This window comes from Brachycentrus maculatus, unplaced genomic scaffold, assembly GCF_059751285.1.
Source record: "Brachycentrus maculatus isolate JH-2025_06_01 unplaced genomic scaffold, ASM5975128v1 h1tg000003l, whole genome shotgun sequence".
Lineage (NCBI taxonomy): Eukaryota > Metazoa > Arthropoda > Insecta > Trichoptera > Brachycentridae > Brachycentrus > Brachycentrus maculatus.
The window spans coordinates 1,024,815-1,044,160 of NW_028280758.1; the positions used below are offsets into that span (position 1 = coordinate 1,024,815).

The 19,346-nt window shown below is 32.8% G+C and overlaps 1 protein-coding gene across 2 annotated transcripts in view; it reads left to right on the forward strand.

The window, feature by feature from the left end:
* The window catches only part of RapGAP1 (Rap GTPase activating protein 1), a 562,680-nt gene that overhangs the window by 134,139 nt on the left and 409,195 nt on the right, over positions 1 to 19,346 (forward strand). The window contains exon 2 of one of the 2 annotated variants that reach the window (XM_088265190.1): positions 5,797 to 5,990. The exons of the other annotated variant lie outside the window; for it this stretch is intronic. Within the exon in view, the coding sequence (XP_088121316.1) occupies positions 5,920 to 5,990 (71 nt within the window). The 5' untranslated portion in view covers positions 5,797 to 5,919. The remainder of the gene's footprint in view (positions 1 to 5,796; positions 5,991 to 19,346) is intronic. 2 annotated transcript variants of the gene reach the window in all.

Sequence of the window (19,346 nt, forward strand, 5' to 3'; positions counted from 1 at the left end):
ATTTATATATTTGTTTATTTAAAAACAACAATACGACAGTCAATACTCATGTGCATCCAAACAGCTCTGTTAAGTTATGTTACACCCGACTCTCACGAAATACCAAATTAGACTATGTTAAAAAGCCCTCTTCCTTTAGGATAGGGAATCATAAAATGCTGTACCGATTTATGATGGCCATGGGAACGCATCTAAAGCCGGACAACACGTGACGAGTCCCTCGACTTTCTAAAAAGGACAATAAAAGTGGGAATGAGAAATGGCAGGGCCATTACACTACCTGCAGTATACGATTGAGCACCTTGCTCTCTGCAATTAACGATCATAATAACACTGCGTCAATAGGATACAATGCCTTTTGCTCCATTGGGTGTGGATAAGAGTCAGACGTAGAAATAAATTTAGGGTAAATGTAATTTTAAATGATTTTCATGATCTTATTTTCTTAAAAAAAAGAGTTTTATCGCTACGGTGAATAAAAAAACAGAGCTGCTGAAATCTTACATTATTGTGAGGGTACTCGCATTCAGTACGCGTCCAGCTATTTCGATTTTTTTAAACTTCCTAACTTGCGTAACTCTTTTATTTCCAAAACCATGTATTTATTTCGAAGAAAAAGTATTTTTTCAATACAATAATTGTATTTTAAGCAAAAAATTAAATATCGTCAAATGTTCCCTGGATTTAGAGAATTAAATTAATGAATTAAGTTTTGATTTATCATATATTGGACCTTGAGTACTTTCATCGATATTGGTTCAGTATTATTTCTCAGTATTTGGACTTGCCGCAGTTCTGTTTAAGGGTGACGAGGCATAATAATATTACATTTAGGTCAAGAGGGAAACCTTATAGCGTCCCGCGGCTCGCATCCAACTGATTTATATTAACCGCTTCGCATCTCACACACAGGCTCCCTTATAACACGTGATCGGTTGCAGTGACGCCATTTTACAAGCATGATATGCGAAGCCATACACCACGCCGTCTTGAGAATATAATGAGGCGAGCTTATACCGGGCTAACTTCCACAAGCAGTGGCGTGCATTCTATAGAAGCAGAAAAGTAGTGCCTACCCTAGATTACTCGCGTTCCATATAAAAATACGACCATTGCCTACTATGCCTCATCCTTACCCAACCCTACTGCCTACTCTGATTACTGCGTCTCGACAAACGCTTCTGGGTTTTCTCCACTCCAAATTCAGAAATTCTGCTTATTGACCTAGCCATTTAACCAAAAATGTGCCTTATCGGTGTATAAAATGTTGCGTTGTAAAAGAGGATCAAGCTGAATATTTTTTTCGGCTCATTCACAGAACCCACGACGCGCATAGTGGTCATTCGATATATTCATGGTGAAACGGCAAAATGTACTGACTACAAATCAACTGTTGACTGTTTAATTGACAGTCTGTAGAATTGACAGTCTGTAGAGTTGCCAGTTATAAAACAAACTTATAAGAGACGCCAGTTTCTAAAACTACAGATGTTTTCATCGATAGGTGATAAAATGAAATTGATAGATATTACTACAACGTGACTTTCGAATCAATTAATGAAATAAAAAAGATTCTCAGATATTTCTCAATAGATATCGTGTTACAAATATTATAATACTAAAATAGGATTTATAAAATAGGTTTCAAAAATAGGTACCTGAGGCAAATACTGGGTGTAAAGTGGTATGACTTCATCAGGAAGGAGGATGTGAGGAAGAGAACCCAACAGCCCCTGATACTGGAAGTCCTGAAAAGGAGAAGGTGGACATGGTTGGCACAAGTCCTTAGAATGCCACCTGAGAGCATTAACTCCTCATGTCTCTTCTTCCAACACCGAGGATTCCGGTGACGACCATTATCCGACTATACTAGGCAGAATTTCGAGATGCTGGACCCTGGGAGGAAGCCAAGGAGATGGCACATGACTTGGCTATATGTTCCACCTAGGGAGCGAACATGGAAAAAGAAGAAGAGAAAATTCTGAATAAATTGCTCCGCTTTTGCTCCTTTCTAGTGCAGCCAACCCGCCTTGTCCCACAGTAATAATTGTGCGTCGCACAATGTCGTTATGATAAATTCTCGTAATTCGTCCGGACAATGTTCCAACAAATTGGCAGTCACGACTGCAAATTGCACGGCGACCATTTTGTCTGTAATTAAATGACGAATAACGACAGTACAATGGATCAAATATGGGTCCCTGGACACAATGGGCCGTGTCAGGCCTTTGTCTTCTGTTATTGCTCTTGACGCGTGGGTCAGTAGGCCTTTGGACAGAAACTTGTGTACGTACGTGATGATTCGCCATATTTAATGATTTTCATTTATTTTTGAAGTGAGAAAAACAGTATTCTTACGTTAAACGGATGGCGCTACCATTGCAGTAAGAAATCTATTACAAAAAATTATGTTATGAATATTGAAAGCATTAACTTTGTGGATCATATTGATATATTATTTCGAGAAATAAAAATACTTTGTGTTCTGATCCACTCACATTTTTATTAACTAACTAGTTTCGGCAACAACCTGTTGCCAGAGTGTAATAATTAAACCCTGAAGAGGGCAACAGGTTGTTGCCGAAACTAGTTGGTTAATTAAAATGTGAGTGGATCAGAACACAAAGTATTTTTATTTCTCGAAATAATATAATTTTTTTATCCATCTTAGAAAAGACTTGTCATGGGTACATAAAAACACGAGCGTATATGAAAGTAACGTTGTTTCGAAATTTCAAAGCAATTTATGAAAAAAATTAAGATTAAATTTGAGAGCTTTCGGAATCGGTTCACCTGGTCGAATCTTTTCCTTGCGATCGTCTTCTCACCTATGTAAATGTAAGCATGCGTATTTACGGTAAAACCGTTGTCTTTCTGTAAAATAATAACCATTATTAACGAATTCAGATTTCCCGCAATAAATTGATAGTGGCACCCGTCGTGTGGCATGTTGCGCTATCTTGTTGAAACCACATCTCTGTCACATCAATGCCATTCAACTGAGGTACGAAGAAGTCAGTAAGCATGGTTCTGTAGCGCTCTCCATTGACCGGAATATTCTGGCTGTCACCGTCTTAAAAAAAAATATGGGCCAATGCCTGCCCATAAAGCACACCAAACAGTGACTTTTAATGGATGTAAGGGCGTCTCGACAAAGGCTTCTGGGTTTTCTCTACTCCGAATTTAGCAATTCTGCTTATTGACATAGCAATTTAACCAAAAATGTACCTCATCGGTGTGGAAAATTTTGCGTTGAAAAAGAGGATCAAGTTAAATATTATTTTCGGCCCATTCACTGAACCTACGCGCATAATGGTCTGCCAGTCTATTGATACTTAGACTCACCCCAACCTAAAACTCCATACCGAGGATTTTTTTTATTTATTTTTAATTTACTTTGTTAATAAAAAAAATGTAAAACGAACTCCCTCTCTAAACACAACTATCTACTTTATTAGAGAGGTAGAAACGTTATATTTGAAATATTTTGAATATTTTCCAACTATTTTGTATTTGTAAATTTTTTAAAAATAATTTAAAGGTTAATTTACAAAACGTACTGACTTCAAGTCAACTGTCAACTGTCAACTGACAGTCTGTAGAAACAATGCTGCCAGTTTAAAAAACAAACCTCTAAAAAAACATTCTATATTTTTGGGATAATGCCCTGTCATGAGTGTTTGTAGTTCGAGCTCTGATGAACAAGTTAATATCGTCAGGTTAAAGTCCGGACATTGTATGGTGTTTCATAATCACGCGTCAAAAACGAATGCCCGAATTTTTTATTGTTTTATTAATTTAATTTATTTTTAACGTACACAATGTCCCAATTTTATTGTAAAGATTTTTCTGTTAAAACGTTCGAGTAGCTGAAGGATTTATAATGTTTTGGCATCTCAACATAGACGAAGAAGAATTCTGCGTATTTACAGTATATTTACAACATTTTGAGTGTGTCCAAATACTTGTTCACAAAACTTGATTATCTCCAATTAGAAATTATTTTTTATATTATTTTTTGATATATCAACATAGATGAAGAAGAATATCAAAGTCTGGGCAGGGTTTACGACCGTCTTAGATACCCAGACTTCTATATTCTTCTTCATCCATGACGGTCGTAAGCCTTGTAAATGCCCAGACTTCCATATTCTTCTTCATCTATTTTAAGATGTCAAAATGTTAATATAACTCCTGAGTGGAGAAACCAAAATTTGTCAACAAGGATTTTGACCCACCTAAAATGTTGTCAGTCCAAATGTAATTGTTTCAGATTGTATGAGCTTATTAATGAAAAACTGTTTTTTTAAATATTTTTATTATAAAAGAGAAATATTTGTGTTTTTATTATTTACACAAATATTTCAATTTCATACTATTTCTGTGAGCCTAAGCGGCTCATTATTAGAAATAGGTATCAAATTGTGGTAGAGTGGGTTCGAACAGAGAAACTCTGACTTAAGAGTCCTTATAACCACGGTACCACAACCCCACACGATAATCTGAAAATGATTTGAAATAAAAGATCATTTGGAAATGGCTTTTTTCTAAACCCTAAAAAGTTTTGTTTGATCGTAATATAAAAGGTGTTATATTTAAATATTACCTTCCGTATTACTTCGATATTTTCTGTGGGAAATTGCTTTCTAAGTTTTCCAATTTACGGAAACTAAAAATAAGATCCGTTTAGTTTTGAAACGCAATAAACCTTTCAAAATTCAAGATAAATTACCTTTGGATCTTTCCTTTGAAATGGATAAAATAAAATTTGTTTACCTTTTGGAAAATTATTTTTGTATCCACAATAAACAGGTAAGAATAAAAGTTAAAGGAAAGAGAAGGAGATAGCATTTATAAAACAATTTTTTTATAATTTGAAAATTTCCAGTACATAATGCTTTGGTTATTTAAATATTAAAACAATTTACTGGTGTGATGGAAAAAATATGACCTGCCTACGTAAATATAAAATAAATAGGGATATATAATCATATATTGCTAGAAGCGACGGATTAACGTAAACAGTAAGGGTAATTATTTAGAACCTATTTTTTTTTTGAAAATAACAACGATATCAATAAAAAGTTTCTCTATTGAAATTCTAGTAAATTCAAGCAATATGTTTCGAATTTGAACAATATATATAAAAGTTCCAAGAATTTGAGTAGTGTGTTTGTCAATCAAATTTGATTAAGGAAACCCATGACAGGCACCAACCAGCGAATTGTGAAGTGGCGTAAATAGAACTGACGCAAAACGAAGTTTAGCTTTACTTTAAATCTTAATTCCGCACGATTGAAATACTATAACGTATTTTTTTTTGTGTAAAATATCCAAAAGGAAACAAAGTTATTGGATTGAATTCTATTTTTATTTACTATTATCAAATATATGTAAATAAAAATAGAATTCAATTCAATAACCTTGTTTAATTTTGAATATATTACCCAAAAATTTGAAATGGAATTATACCATTTATTATTTAACTGTGGTACCCGATAAAGAAAAACACCAAAATTGTTCTCAAAAATGTTAAATGCGACAAAGTAAAGTATTAATACGCATTAAAAAAAATCACACTCCCAGAACAAGTCGGATGGCAACACGCAGAAACATCCTGAAATACAGGGTTATCAGGGTTATATTTGCAGTTATAATAAATACTTCTACGTTTCTTAGAACATTCGCCTATGTTTATACGAGTATTATTTACAAAAAAATCTTGCTCGAGTCAAATATTTAAATTCCCGTCGTATCGGTACATGTAATCTCCAATCAGATCTCTTTTGCCCGCAGGTCCTACGAATAGCTCTACTGGTTAAATCGTTTTGTGCTTTTAACGAACAGAAAAATGTGATCTAGGGCTGTGCCTGCCCAGATAGTTCAGATTATTAGCTCCGCCAGAATCAGTTCCTTACAATGCTCAAGATACAGATGCTCGAACAACTTGTGATGAACGAGAATCAGGAAGGGGAACGAGAAGAAGAAAGGTAAGAAGATACAAACATATATTTACCATATATCACCATCTTTTGTCCCATATCATGTTGGAACAGATAATTATATTTTTTGACATCTCAACAAATATGAAGAAGAATATGGAAGTCTGGGCATTTACGGGGCTGACGACCGTCATAGGCTGGTTTAAGTGGTCACTTTACACACGTGTAACATTCACCAATTCTACCCATTATTGACAACCACAGTACTCAAATTCTTGGAAGTTCTATAAATATAAATCAATTTAGAAACCTTATTCTTGAATCGCTAGAACTTCACTAGAAACATCTATTGGTGAGATGTAAAGAAGCTTTTTACTAAGCAGAAACTCTTATATTAGTATATGAGGTCCAAATCCTGGATTTCAATCACACACATGAGAAACGCCAGTGTGCGGTATGTGTGTATAGAGCGTCATGGTAAAATGGTGAATGTTATACGTGTGTAAAATGATCACTTAAACAGCTTATCACAGGTCATAAGCCCTGAAAATAAATATCCAGACTTCCATATCCTTCTTCGTCTATGTTGAGATGCCACAAATGTAAAAATAACTCCTATGTTGAGAAAATCTAGATTTGCGAACAAGTAGTTAATTACATCATTTTAACAAAAATATTTCATAAAAACAGGATCCACTATAGCATGGGTCGGCAACCTTTTGTTGTAAAAGGGCCAAATATTTTTCATGGGGATCAGTGCGGGCCGCACTTGCAGTAGGTATACATACAATATTTATGTACAAATATTTTAGTTTTAAAAATAAAACGCTAAGTGTATATTTTAACGACATTTATTGTATTTAATAAAATCAATGAGATTCCCTTCGCTCCCTTTCTCGCTTCCTTTCACTCGATTGTGTATAATATCGTCCGTCATGTGCGTTGCGGCGAGAATCTCGCGGGCCGCACCAAAATGTCTCGCGGGCCGCAGGTTGCCGACCCATGCACTATAGGTACATTAATGAGCACATACGATACTATAAAATACGATTTATATTTCAACTAATGAATTTACATTCAAGATTTCGAAGTGTGAGGGAATTTAATTTATCTTCTTGTTTCATTTCATCTCTGGAAGAATTTTATCTCTCAGTCAAATTAATTAAGTTAATTATAACTTGTAAGGTTTTTAATAAATTTATTCTTAAGATTGTCTTATCATTTTATTTGATCCTAATCCTTAAGAAATTGAGAAAAAGCTTTCTATGAGAAAAATGTATGAATCTAAAAATAATACGTTTCGTAATATTTTTTGACATCTCAACATAGATGAAGAAGAAAATGGTAGTCTGGGTAAAATAACAACCATATAATTTTTCCACATATATATTTTTTTGACCAGTGACCGGGTTTCGTCGTAACCGACATCAACCGACACCGGTCTGGTGATGTCGTTTACGATGAAATCCGGTCACTGATCCAATGAAATATGTATGGAAAAAACTATATCGTTGTTATTTTATTATGTAAAAAGCAGTTCTACAAAAAAATGTCAGCACAAAACATAAATCTTATTAAAATATATTATTAGATTAAAACCAAAATTTTTAGCTTTTCCACTTTATTTTTATTTGACCAGCGACCGGGTTTCGACGTTACCGACATCATCAGACTGGTCCACCATCCATCACGACGAAACCCGGTCGCTGGTCAAATAAAAATAAAGTGGAAAAGCTAAAAATATTGGTTTTAATCTAATAATATATTAAAAATGCAATTCCATCACGAAGTGTCAGTGGATAATATAAAACTTATTAAAATAGATAGATAGTACCACAGCTGAATGAATTAATGAAATTTAAAAAATGTTAACGAAAGACTCGATATGGGCTGAGGCCAGTGAAGTTTCCATATAGCAAAAAATGTCTGCCTCCGTAATGTAATGGTTAGCACGCTCGGCTACCTGGAGGTCCCGGGTTCGATTCCCAGGGGGGTTTAAATAAATATGTGTGATTTTTTCACTGTAATATTTATTCAATATTACCCTGAACTGGTTCCTGAAGCGGAGGGCTGATCACCTTTCCTTCATTTGTAAATGATCAAGATAACACTGCGTTATATGACGCAGTGCCCTATGCACCATTGGAGTGCGGATAAGGGTTTTATTATTATTATTATTATTAAAAAATGCTTTGTAAAATATAAACCAAATAAATAAATTCCTTTCATCGTACGAAAATACGTAAGTAATTAGTTGCGCTGATTTAAATGCTAGGGTCAGATTTGACGAAAGTTTCTCTACACTAATCATCAGTAACACGGAGTCTGAGATTTAATAGATTGTTTGGTATAAAGGTTATCTTGCCCAATCCATTTAAGGCCGGGTATGGTTATGGACCGCGTTCCGTTACTCGTGATGGAGCTTTGGCATTTCAGAACTCGGTTCTCACGAACAGACTTTATCGAATCGTATCTCACCCGAACGCTTTGAGCCCGTGTGGATCAGGCGGTGTTTATTGTTTAATGACATTTTTCATTGCGACAAACGTTTTAAAGTCGAGTGATAACAGACCATACACTGCGACCACAAACGGATATATGACTGAATTATATTTTTTCATTTACAATCTAAATAAAACTACGTACTTTTATGGTTATATGTTTAATGAATAAAAATACATACATATTTATTAATTCTACTAATAAATTTATAAAGTAATGAAATGTGATTTAAAATTTACTTATTGAATAATTAAAATTTCATTGAAAAAGGCCATATAACAAAAGAATAACATAGATTCATACAAATACAAAACAAAACAAAAATAACCGTACATACGTATACATCTAACTCACATGCGTAAATATTAATTCAATTTATCTGTCATACGAGTATGTATAAATTACAAAGTGGGATAGAAACGTAACATATTCAAAGATATTTATCGTATCATGAGCTTTTTATTTGCGAATGATACATACATGATACATATATAATATTAGATTAAAAAACAACTAGGATACTGTTTATTTTTAATCAATTTTTTTATAATTAAAATGTTACTTTGTTTTAAAATCACCATAAATATTTTATTATAACTTAATTATAATGTCTACCGGTTTTGAAGCTAATTGCTTCTTTATCAAGACTGATTAATACTAATAATCAGTCTTGATATAGAAGCGGTTAGCTTCGAAACTGGTAGACATTATAATTAAGTTATAATAAAATATTTCAAGTGATTTTAAAACAAAGTTACATTTTAATTATAAAATGGAAAATCACAAAGTTAGTGCTTCAAATATAAATTATATTAAAAAATATTTTTTTCTTCCTTCCTCTAGATCCTCGGATTTGTTTGTTCCGTTATCCGTCTCTTGTCATATGGACTGCCAGCTGTCACGCCATCGCTTTGGGGGTATTCCAAGTGGTCTTCTTCCGTCTGAGTTATCTTGAAGAGCAACTCGAGGCAGTCTATTGTCATGCATTCTATTGACATTGGCATTCCAGAATCGTCTTCGCTGTCTTCCCTATCTGACTTTATCCTCCGTACTACACATTTCCCGAATTTCCGTGTTCCTTATTCTGTCTCTTAGCGTGTTTCCGGTTATGCACCTTACACCTCTTTCTGCAGTTCATAGATAAGAGATTTAGTTATCGCTGTTTCTGCTCTGGTCTCTATCCCATACGAGGGAATCGGTCTTATATATATTATTTCGAGAAATAAAAATACTTTGTGTTCTGATCCAGTCACATTTTTATTAACCAGCTAGTTTCGGCAACAACCTGTTGCCCTCTTCAGGGTTTAATTTATTACTTATTATTTAGTAATAAATAAATTACTTTATTATTTAGTAATAAATTAAACCCTGAAGAGGGCAACAGGTTGTTGCCGAAACTAGTTGGTTAATAAAAATGTGAGTGGGTCAGAACACAAAGTATTTTTATTTCTCGAAATAATATATCAATATGATCGACAAAGTTAATGCTTTCAATATTCAAAACATGGTCTTATGTATTTTTACTTTCCTTTCAATATTCGTGTGTTTATTATTCCAGATTTTCAATATTTATTCTTAATTTTGTCTATAAAAAGTAAAACATGATTATGTTGGCAAACAAACATTTTCTTTGTCGTTTGTAGATTACAAAATATGAGAGAGAAAGGCTCAAACCGATTTACATATAAATAAGATTTAAACCGTGAACTCATAAATTTTCATATTTTTAGGGCATTATTATTTAGATATTTGTATCGGTTGGTTTAGAATGGCTGGGAAATTTTCGAAACGTTTTTTTAAGAAAATGTTTTTATTACCCTTATTAGTCCGTAATTAATTTTTGACATACCGCCATGACAGGTTTCAACGAAAGTGTTTTTTTTTTAAGGGAATTGAATTGGTTTAAATATAGCGCTTGTTTATTTTACGGAAATATAAAGAAAAGGTCCAAAATCGCTGTTTTCTTTCCTTACAACTGTGTGTATTTATATTGATAAACAAAACATTTTAAAAATACAGTTTACGTGATATAAAAATACTATGAATTTTTAAGTGTAAATGGCATACATGAGTGTTAATCAATTTTAAAATAGGTAACCGAAAAAAATGAAAGGGATTTTTTTAATCGAATATTAATGATAATAATTAATATCGATAATATAATCATATAAAATATATGATTCTTATTATTTTTGACATCTCAACATAGATGAAGAAGAATATGGAAGTTTGGGCATTAACGGAGCTTATGACCGTCACTAGGCTGGTTTAAGTGATCACTTTACTTACGTGTAACATTCACTAATTCTACCCATGATTGAAAACTACACTACTCAAACTCTTGGAACTTCTTTTTTTTTGAAAATTCGGCTTGAATCACTAGAATTTCACTAGAGATATCTATGGCGAGATGAAAGAAGGTTTTTTTTTATAGAGCAGAATCTCTTTAATTTGTATGTGAGGTCCGAATCCCTGATACATCACATATGTACATGAGAAACGCTAGAAAATATCTTTTTCATTTTATTGTATCAGCTTATGATTTGACCAGATAATTTATTTACAACGTTTCGAGTGTCCAAATACTTCACAGTGCTCACAAATCTGGATCAGCTCTAATTAGAAGTTATTTTATATTATTTTTTGTCATCTCAACATAGATCAATAAGAAAATGCCCAGATTTACATATTCTGCTTAATCTATGTTGAGATGTAAAAAAATAATATAAAATAACTCCTAATTGGAAATAATCCAGATTCGTAAACAAGTATTTGGACATATTCACAATGTTTTTTATTTAATCATATTTCATTTATCGAAATGTATCTAAGTTCTTCTTACTGTAAATATCAATAATGATTTTCAGCCAAGGCCGTTCATTTTTAGGTTAGCGTCGTAAGTTGAAGGTATGTACTGAGAGCACGTCCTAAACAAAAAGGAAAATTTACTTTTTACCTCCGTATTATATTTTTTTAACTCAGATATTTCTTTATGGTCTTTGAGAATTATAAATGGAACCTTTTTATCTGAAATTCAAGGAAATCTGTGAATAACTCGGCTGTGAGGTAGACTTATTCTGCGTAATATTATGAGAATCCTTTATAAGGATTATGTTTTTTAAGATTATATATCTATAAAAAGGCTTTCTTTTCTTTATATCATGAAACAGCAGGGAACTAACATAATAAATACATATTTTTTAAACCAAATATTTATATATATAGTACTTACTAAAATAAACAAAAATGTAAATCTTCGTTTGATCAAAATTGTATGTCTCTTAGAATTGTTCGCCAATTTCTTTGAAATTTTATCATAACATTATTTAAAAAAAATTATTAAAAAAAGAACAACCCGCAAAGGGTCTACTTTAGATGCTTGTCTGAAGGTAGGATAGTAAGGATGTGGGAGGTACATGTGAAAAATACATTACAAACACCCAGACCAATTGAAAATAAATCTTTCTTGAATTCATTTTACAACTGGCGGGAATCGAACCCAGTTTCGCAGTCGAGCGTCTACCCAACAACGCCACGGCGCCTGTCGATTACATTCGAATACACGGGTGATTTTATCTCTCTCTCTTTCTCTTTATAAATATATAAATGTAAAAGTTAGTTTGGTCAAAATGTTTAACCTTTTCAAGTTCTTCGCTGACTGTTTTGAAATTTTGACGTTGCATCAAACTTCAATTTTTATTTTTTCAAACGTGTTTCATAACACTATTTACTGACCCTTATCAGCAACCAGTGGTACATAGGGCACTGCATCGAATTGACGCAACTTTTATTCGATCGTTTATTGTACGAAGGCAAGATTATCAGAACTGCGCTTCAGGTACTAGCTCATGTTAATATTAAATAAACACTACAGTGAATAATCACATTCATTTTGACCCCCCCCTTGAAAATCGAACCTGGAACCCCTAGTATGGTAACCAAATGTGTTAAACACAACACTTCTTAGGCGGACTAACACTATTTATAATTCATGTATAGGTTCAAAGGGCACTGCATCAAATTGATGTAATGTTAACTTTGTCAATGATCTGAATTCTTTATCAAGAAGGTAAAGTGATCAGTCTTGAAATTTAAGGTAAAGTAAATGTCAAACCCTTATATTTAATTTCATTAATTGATTTGGCAGTCACTTTATGGTAAAACCTATCCATTTTTACTTAGTAAATAATATAATACCCTTGGGATTTAAAGCCAATGCCACATGTATGTAACTAACGATTTTAACATTTATCTGCTATTGCTATTTAAAGGTTAGGTTATTGGCTATTCAAAATGTCGATCTTATTAAAACCATTTTCAAACAATCTTTCAAATTATGTTCCAATAACAAATTTCGCTATAAGTGGTTCCAATTTTTGCTCCGATTTTGAAACGTATCATAAAAACGACCTTGTAAACTTGGATAAGTACTTTCGAAGCACAGCTCAGCTTAATATCCACATAATGACTATCGATTTTCGAACTAATTCAACTCGTAATTAAATCACTCGTGTGCAATTTTCGAACAATACCGCATACGAAAAGTAGGGTAGCCATCAGATTTAATAACTAAAAAAACAACTTCCATCAATTTAACTAAACTTTTACTAGTGCCTACTTTTGAATCTGATAATGCATGTATTGTTCTATTGTAAAAAGTCAATTTAGCTGATTTTAATTACTGAAAAAAATAACGGATGCTTTATGTATTGGTAGTTTTTTTTATATCGCTTTTGGTTAAGTGATTGAAATGAAACCAGTATCACTTTCAAATTATATATAATTAATTAAGAAACACCTGTTTTGCCACCACAAGATTGGGTGCTTAGAAATATCGATGATATAACTAAAATTATTGTTTAGTTACTCGTGTTATTTACAAGATAATAATAATAAATAAAATAAAACATTAAATTTAAAACATTCCGCACGTCAATTAATAAAAAGGATCATTAAATAATGACCATTTGATTGTCAAATCGTGAGTAATTTGGAACAATCAATTTACAAAACTTTACAGGTTACATCAAATTTAATCGATATTCCACATTCGTTTACGTTAATTAAATTTAAAAGGTTTTTTTTTATATAAGGATTTTTTGTTAAAAAAAAATTGTTTATGGTATCTATAGATTTGTTTTATTTAAATAAAATCTACAATGTTTACGTCACTAATGCTCGTTTACGCAAGCAATAATCGTTTACACTGGTAATTTAAGCGATTACCATAAAACTGTATAATGATGGTGAATGATACAAATTATGATCGATATATACAATAAAAATATATTTTAATTTTACTTTTCTTAAATATTACGGCCTGCTGGGAACAGCCTTACTTATATATCGTATCATTTAAAGGGTTAAGTATTTTTGGGTTAACCTACCTACAGTTGAATTATTGTTCAATTTCGTGATCTTATTTGAACGATCTTAAGCTATATCAACGTTACACAGTACCAAATGCACCAATTTGTGTTGAAAAGGTACGATAATCAGACGAAGAAGTGCCGAAATTCCCACGATACATGAGTGTGATTTATTGTCTCTAAGGTTATGTTAGGTTACCATTACAACACAGTTGATACATTCAGACTGCCATTCATTTGACTTTTTTTTGGCAAGAATGTGGCTAGAGATCACATAATAGAGATACAGTACGCTCTCGATTATCCGGGGACGGGTTAACTGGGAAGCGGATTATCCGGGACACTTGAGTCAATGAAAAAATATTTTATAAAAACAAAGATATTTCACAAAAGTACTTAAAATGTCGAAACACATGTTGATGGCCTTACACATTTAAGAAAAAAGTAACAGTATCTCACTTTTATGTCATGTTTATGGCTTAAGGGTATATTCGCAAAGACGGAACTAATTCGCCGGCCAACCGCCGATGAGGTGACACGTATTTCCACGCCAGATTTTTTTTATGAATTTATATTGCTAATTCTTTCGTTTTTTTAGAATACATGGAGAAAAATATTTATTCAAGTTTTTTTATCTCCTTATCTTTCAATGACTCTTTTCTTTTCATACCATATATGTCATTATTTCGAATTATTTTTTCAATACAAAAACGGTATTTAAAGAAAAAAAAAACAATTACGTAAAATGTTACTGGATTTAGAGAAAATATAGACTTATCCGAATACTGGGCCTTAAAATATTTCTAAAATACCTAGTATTTTTTTTAAATTTTCTTAGGCGGCATATTTGTATTAATATTTGTGATAAAAATTATTTTATCCTACGAAAGACCCATTATTTCGGTATTAGAGTACGGATTCACTGATGCGGATATTTCAAAATATGATTGAATCTTACCTGCTTCTAATCCAAACAATATTTTATGGTATTATACTTTGAAAAAATCATTGTCTAGTGCAAAATGTCTAATTTTAGGTTAGTTGTCTACAGTTGTGTCAAAATGTCTAATTTTAGGTTAGTTGTCTACCTGAGTATTACTAAGCAATTAGGTAAACATAAGCGTATAGCGCAGTTTAAAATTTATAATTTTTTTTTACAAAAATGTAAGTATCATTAGTATACAACCACTCACCGAGATTTTTTGGCTACCGGTTTCGAGACGTACCCGTCTCTTCGTCAGGCCAATCACTACAACAGCATGCAAATAATAGGTACTATACGAAACTACCATAGCACTATAAACACACTTATAAGTACATAAATGTTGATCACATGCGATTTTTGGTCGTCCCGGGGACCAACATGCACTAGGGATTCTAGAACAAACGTGCACTAAGGGCCGATGTCTGACATGCACTAGGGATGTTAGTTTTTTTTAAATTATTTAACGTCCAAGTGACTCTGAAATCTAGCTACGGTTTATGCAACATCGCTTATCATTTCCCTACTCAGGTTTCAACTTTTTAATTTCATTGCCTATGCCTACTCGTGAGTGGATTTACTTTTTATGTTCAAAGTTACTGTAATTTCATGTAATTCATGAGTGAAAAATCTAGGCAAAAACACTCGCTAGGGATGTTAGTCAAATTACTTCGGGTTTATTTACGTTGAACGAAGTGGGGGGGGGGTTTAAATTGGTTATTGACAAATCTTATTTAATCGATGATGAATCAAATAGTGGACCATAAAGAAAATTAATTCGGTTATTAATTGAAGGAATATTATTTTTAAGTGTCTCCGAATGTAAAAAATCTCTACGATAAAAACTTAATAATAGTTGAAAAATGACTAACCACAAAGTAAATTCTTTAATTATTATACTATTTTTACACTTAAATCGATTATACGGGATTATTTTGACCATCCATCCCGGAAAATCGGGAGTGGACTGTACTTGAACCGAAGCTTTCATGTACACTATACGTTACAGTTCACTAACCCCATTATGGTAAAGGCCTCTTCATGGCATGCCGACATCTTCAAGAGATTTGATCTAACTTACAATTACTGAGCGATATGTCTACCGAGATCAAAACTACAATTCTGACATTGTGATTTGATTAAACATATAAAACCGTGGGTGTAAAATATTGGTTAAAAGGGAAATTATGGAACATGTGGATTCATCATCCATATATTAGGAAATTATATTTTCTATATTGTATTGAAGCAGAGAAATACTAAGGATAACTTGTACAAGTGGTCAAGTGGGTGATAGGTGTATTTTTGCTTTAGCATCGGTTCATTTGGTGTCACACATTTTAATTTTTTATTTATTTACATAAATAATATAAATTTATTAAAAGAACAATTTTAAACATTTAAAAAATATTTTTTGCAGAAACCCACCAAGCCACCTTGTGTGTCTTGTCGGTGGAGTTTTTTTTTCATCGATTTTTATTGTTTTTATCTATTTTAACCTAATACACACACAAAAAAGAGAGAGAAAATTAAGAATAAAAACTATTTTACAATTTTCATAGAATTTACTCTTGATTATTTACCCATTCCTTTATTTTTCCTTTGTTCCATATTTTATTTTGACATACCACTTATTATTTAAAAACATACAGACGTTCAACATCTTAAAATAACTGGGGCTAGATATGACGTTACACGGCGGCTTGGTGACAAAAAAATAGATTCCTTAAATATATGAAAAATAATTGTAAAATATATTATTCTTCTTCCTGGCTCCAACCCAACTAATCGTCTTTAAATCTCGTCCTCAGGTTGTAAGTCCTTCTATCATATACAACGTCTCCTAGGCCATGCCTTCGAATCATTTTATCTTTTTGTAGCATACATGAATTTTTTGGTCTTCCTCTAGATGTTTTTCGAGGAACATCCATGGCGATCGCCTGGTTTACAAAATGTTCAGGTTCTCTGCGTCCATTGCGCTCATACCATCTAAATTGCCTTTCCTCTACCTTACTATTGATGTCAGTTACACCCAGACTTCCACGAATGCGTGAATTGTTTATTCTGTCTCTAAAGGACACTCCAGGTGACCGTCTAATCATTCGCATTTCAGCAGTTTCTAGTTGCCTAGAGTAGGTGTTGTACATCGTCCAGCATTCGGAGCCATGCGGGTCTGACAATTGTTTGGTAGACTTTTCTCCTAAGCTTGGCTGACATTTTTGGGTCACAAAGGACTTCCATCACGGATCGAAACGTCATCTACCCAACATTTGTTATATACAACAGTCAATAATATAAATACAGTTAAAATAAATCTTAATATTACTCTCATGTAAAGTTGTGCCTTATAATGTTAAGATATTCGTGCACTTATGTAACGTAATGTAAAAAGTTGATTTATCATTTCATACCAATATAGAATTCGCGTGCGAAAAAAATGACACGTTAAAAGATACTTTTTTATTTGTTTGACATCTGGTGACTGGATAAAAAGGCATCTCCCGCAACGATTCGCCAATCAGTATTTATATGGATGAGAGAATATGCAAATTTAATGATGAAACCATATTTTTTAAACTATGTGTATGTATTTTTTCACTTGCCTTGAAGACGTCAGAAAAATTAGTCATGATGAATACAGATTTCTACAAGATCATATGAATATCGTTGCTGGTAATATATGAGTATTATAGACAATAAAAAATATTGAATGAAGTAACTGTCATCATAGTAAATTAAGAACGTATAATAAGAAGTAAAATATTGCATTAAATAAATGTTAACGAATGGATTTTTTCAATTATAGTTTTTGTTGTATCGGCAATCAATGGTGCATAGGGCACTGGATCAAATTGACACAATTTTAACTTAATAGTTAATTACATGAAAGCATATTGATCAGTCATGTGCTCTTATACCAGCCCAGAGTAGTTATAAATTATTATTGGATTAAAAATTAGTTATATTTATATTGACCCCCCTGGAAATCAAACCCATGATCTGAAGCATGGTAGCCTAGTACTCTAACCACTAAACAATGGAGGAGCACAATACATATTTTACCATATATTGTTTTGCTGTCGAAATAATGCCATATCTTCAATAAATTATTGTAAAGTAAGGATAATTTTCGTTTGTTGGTCTGTAGATGAAGCTGTGATTTTATAGTTTGGAAAACGCAAGATAAAAACTGTTTAAATTACATTTATTTAAATACTTCAAATATAAATTAAATCAATACATTTAAATGTGTTTTTGCGTACATAAAACAGAAATCTACAGTTTTAACACACAACACAAAACGCAAAGGGACTATCAATCTTTTAGCTTCAGATAGCAGTCCAGATGGCATTATATCAAACCTATAAAAATATGTACATAAAAGCAATGTGGTTATTTTAAGATAAAGACGAACGCCATCTGGGGAGGTCAATCGCACCAGCTGAGTTAGGGGGCAAAACGATTTGCTATGGGTCTGGATCAATTGGAACAACTGGACACCAGTTGCATATTTACTCAGTCCAGTCACAATATAGTATTTTTTACACCAATTGCGTGTTCATTCAGTCTAGTTACTATACGTTTTTTTTACACCAGTGGTATATTGACTCAGTCCAGTCATAATACGTTTTTTACACCAGTTGCATATTGACTCAGTCCAGTCACAATACGTTTTTTTACACCAGTTGCAAATTTACTCAGTCCAGTCACAATACAGTATTTTTTTACACCAGTTACATGTTGACTCAGATTTACTATGAGTCTGGATCATCTGGAACAACTGGACACCAGTTGCACCATGACTCATACCAGTTAAAATACGGTATTCTTTACACCAGTTCATACTCACCCAGTCTAGTCACAATAGTTTTTTTTTTGCACCAGTTGCATATTGACTTAGTCCAGTCTCAATACGGTATTATTTACACCAGTTGGATATTGACTCAGTCTGTTCACAATACGTTTTTTTTTAATCATACACGTAATTTACAATAATGTGCCTTAACTGGGTTTTTCTGTGTCCAGGGCACATTTTATAATATGTACTTATTTTTAATATTATATGAAAACTAGCAGTACCGAATAGAGCCTGGTTCCATCCTTAATGTATGGATGTGAAGCGTAAAGTTGGCAAAAGAAGGATGAAAGTAAACTGAATGCAGTCGAGATGCGTTCACTCAGACGAATGTGCGGCAAAACGTCGTATGATAGATGTTCGAAAGGTAATACGAGGAAGGAATGCAAGGCTGAGATAAGCATTATCGATAAAATTAAGAAAGGTATTTTGACATGATTTGACATGAGTAAGTCAAATTTATGTGGTTGGTGATAGAAGCAAAGGAAGACTGAAGACAACTTGGCATAATCTAGGCTTTCAAATACTTGAATGTGGTAAGGTAGGATAAAATCGGAATAATCGGCGTGGAAGTATGAGGAGATGCATGAATGTGGAAGAGGAAAATATTGTTTGCAAATACAGATCGGTGTAGCGTTTGGTTCTCTCTACCTACCCCTGCAGAGAAGCGGCTTAATGGTGAGTTAGTTTTTTTT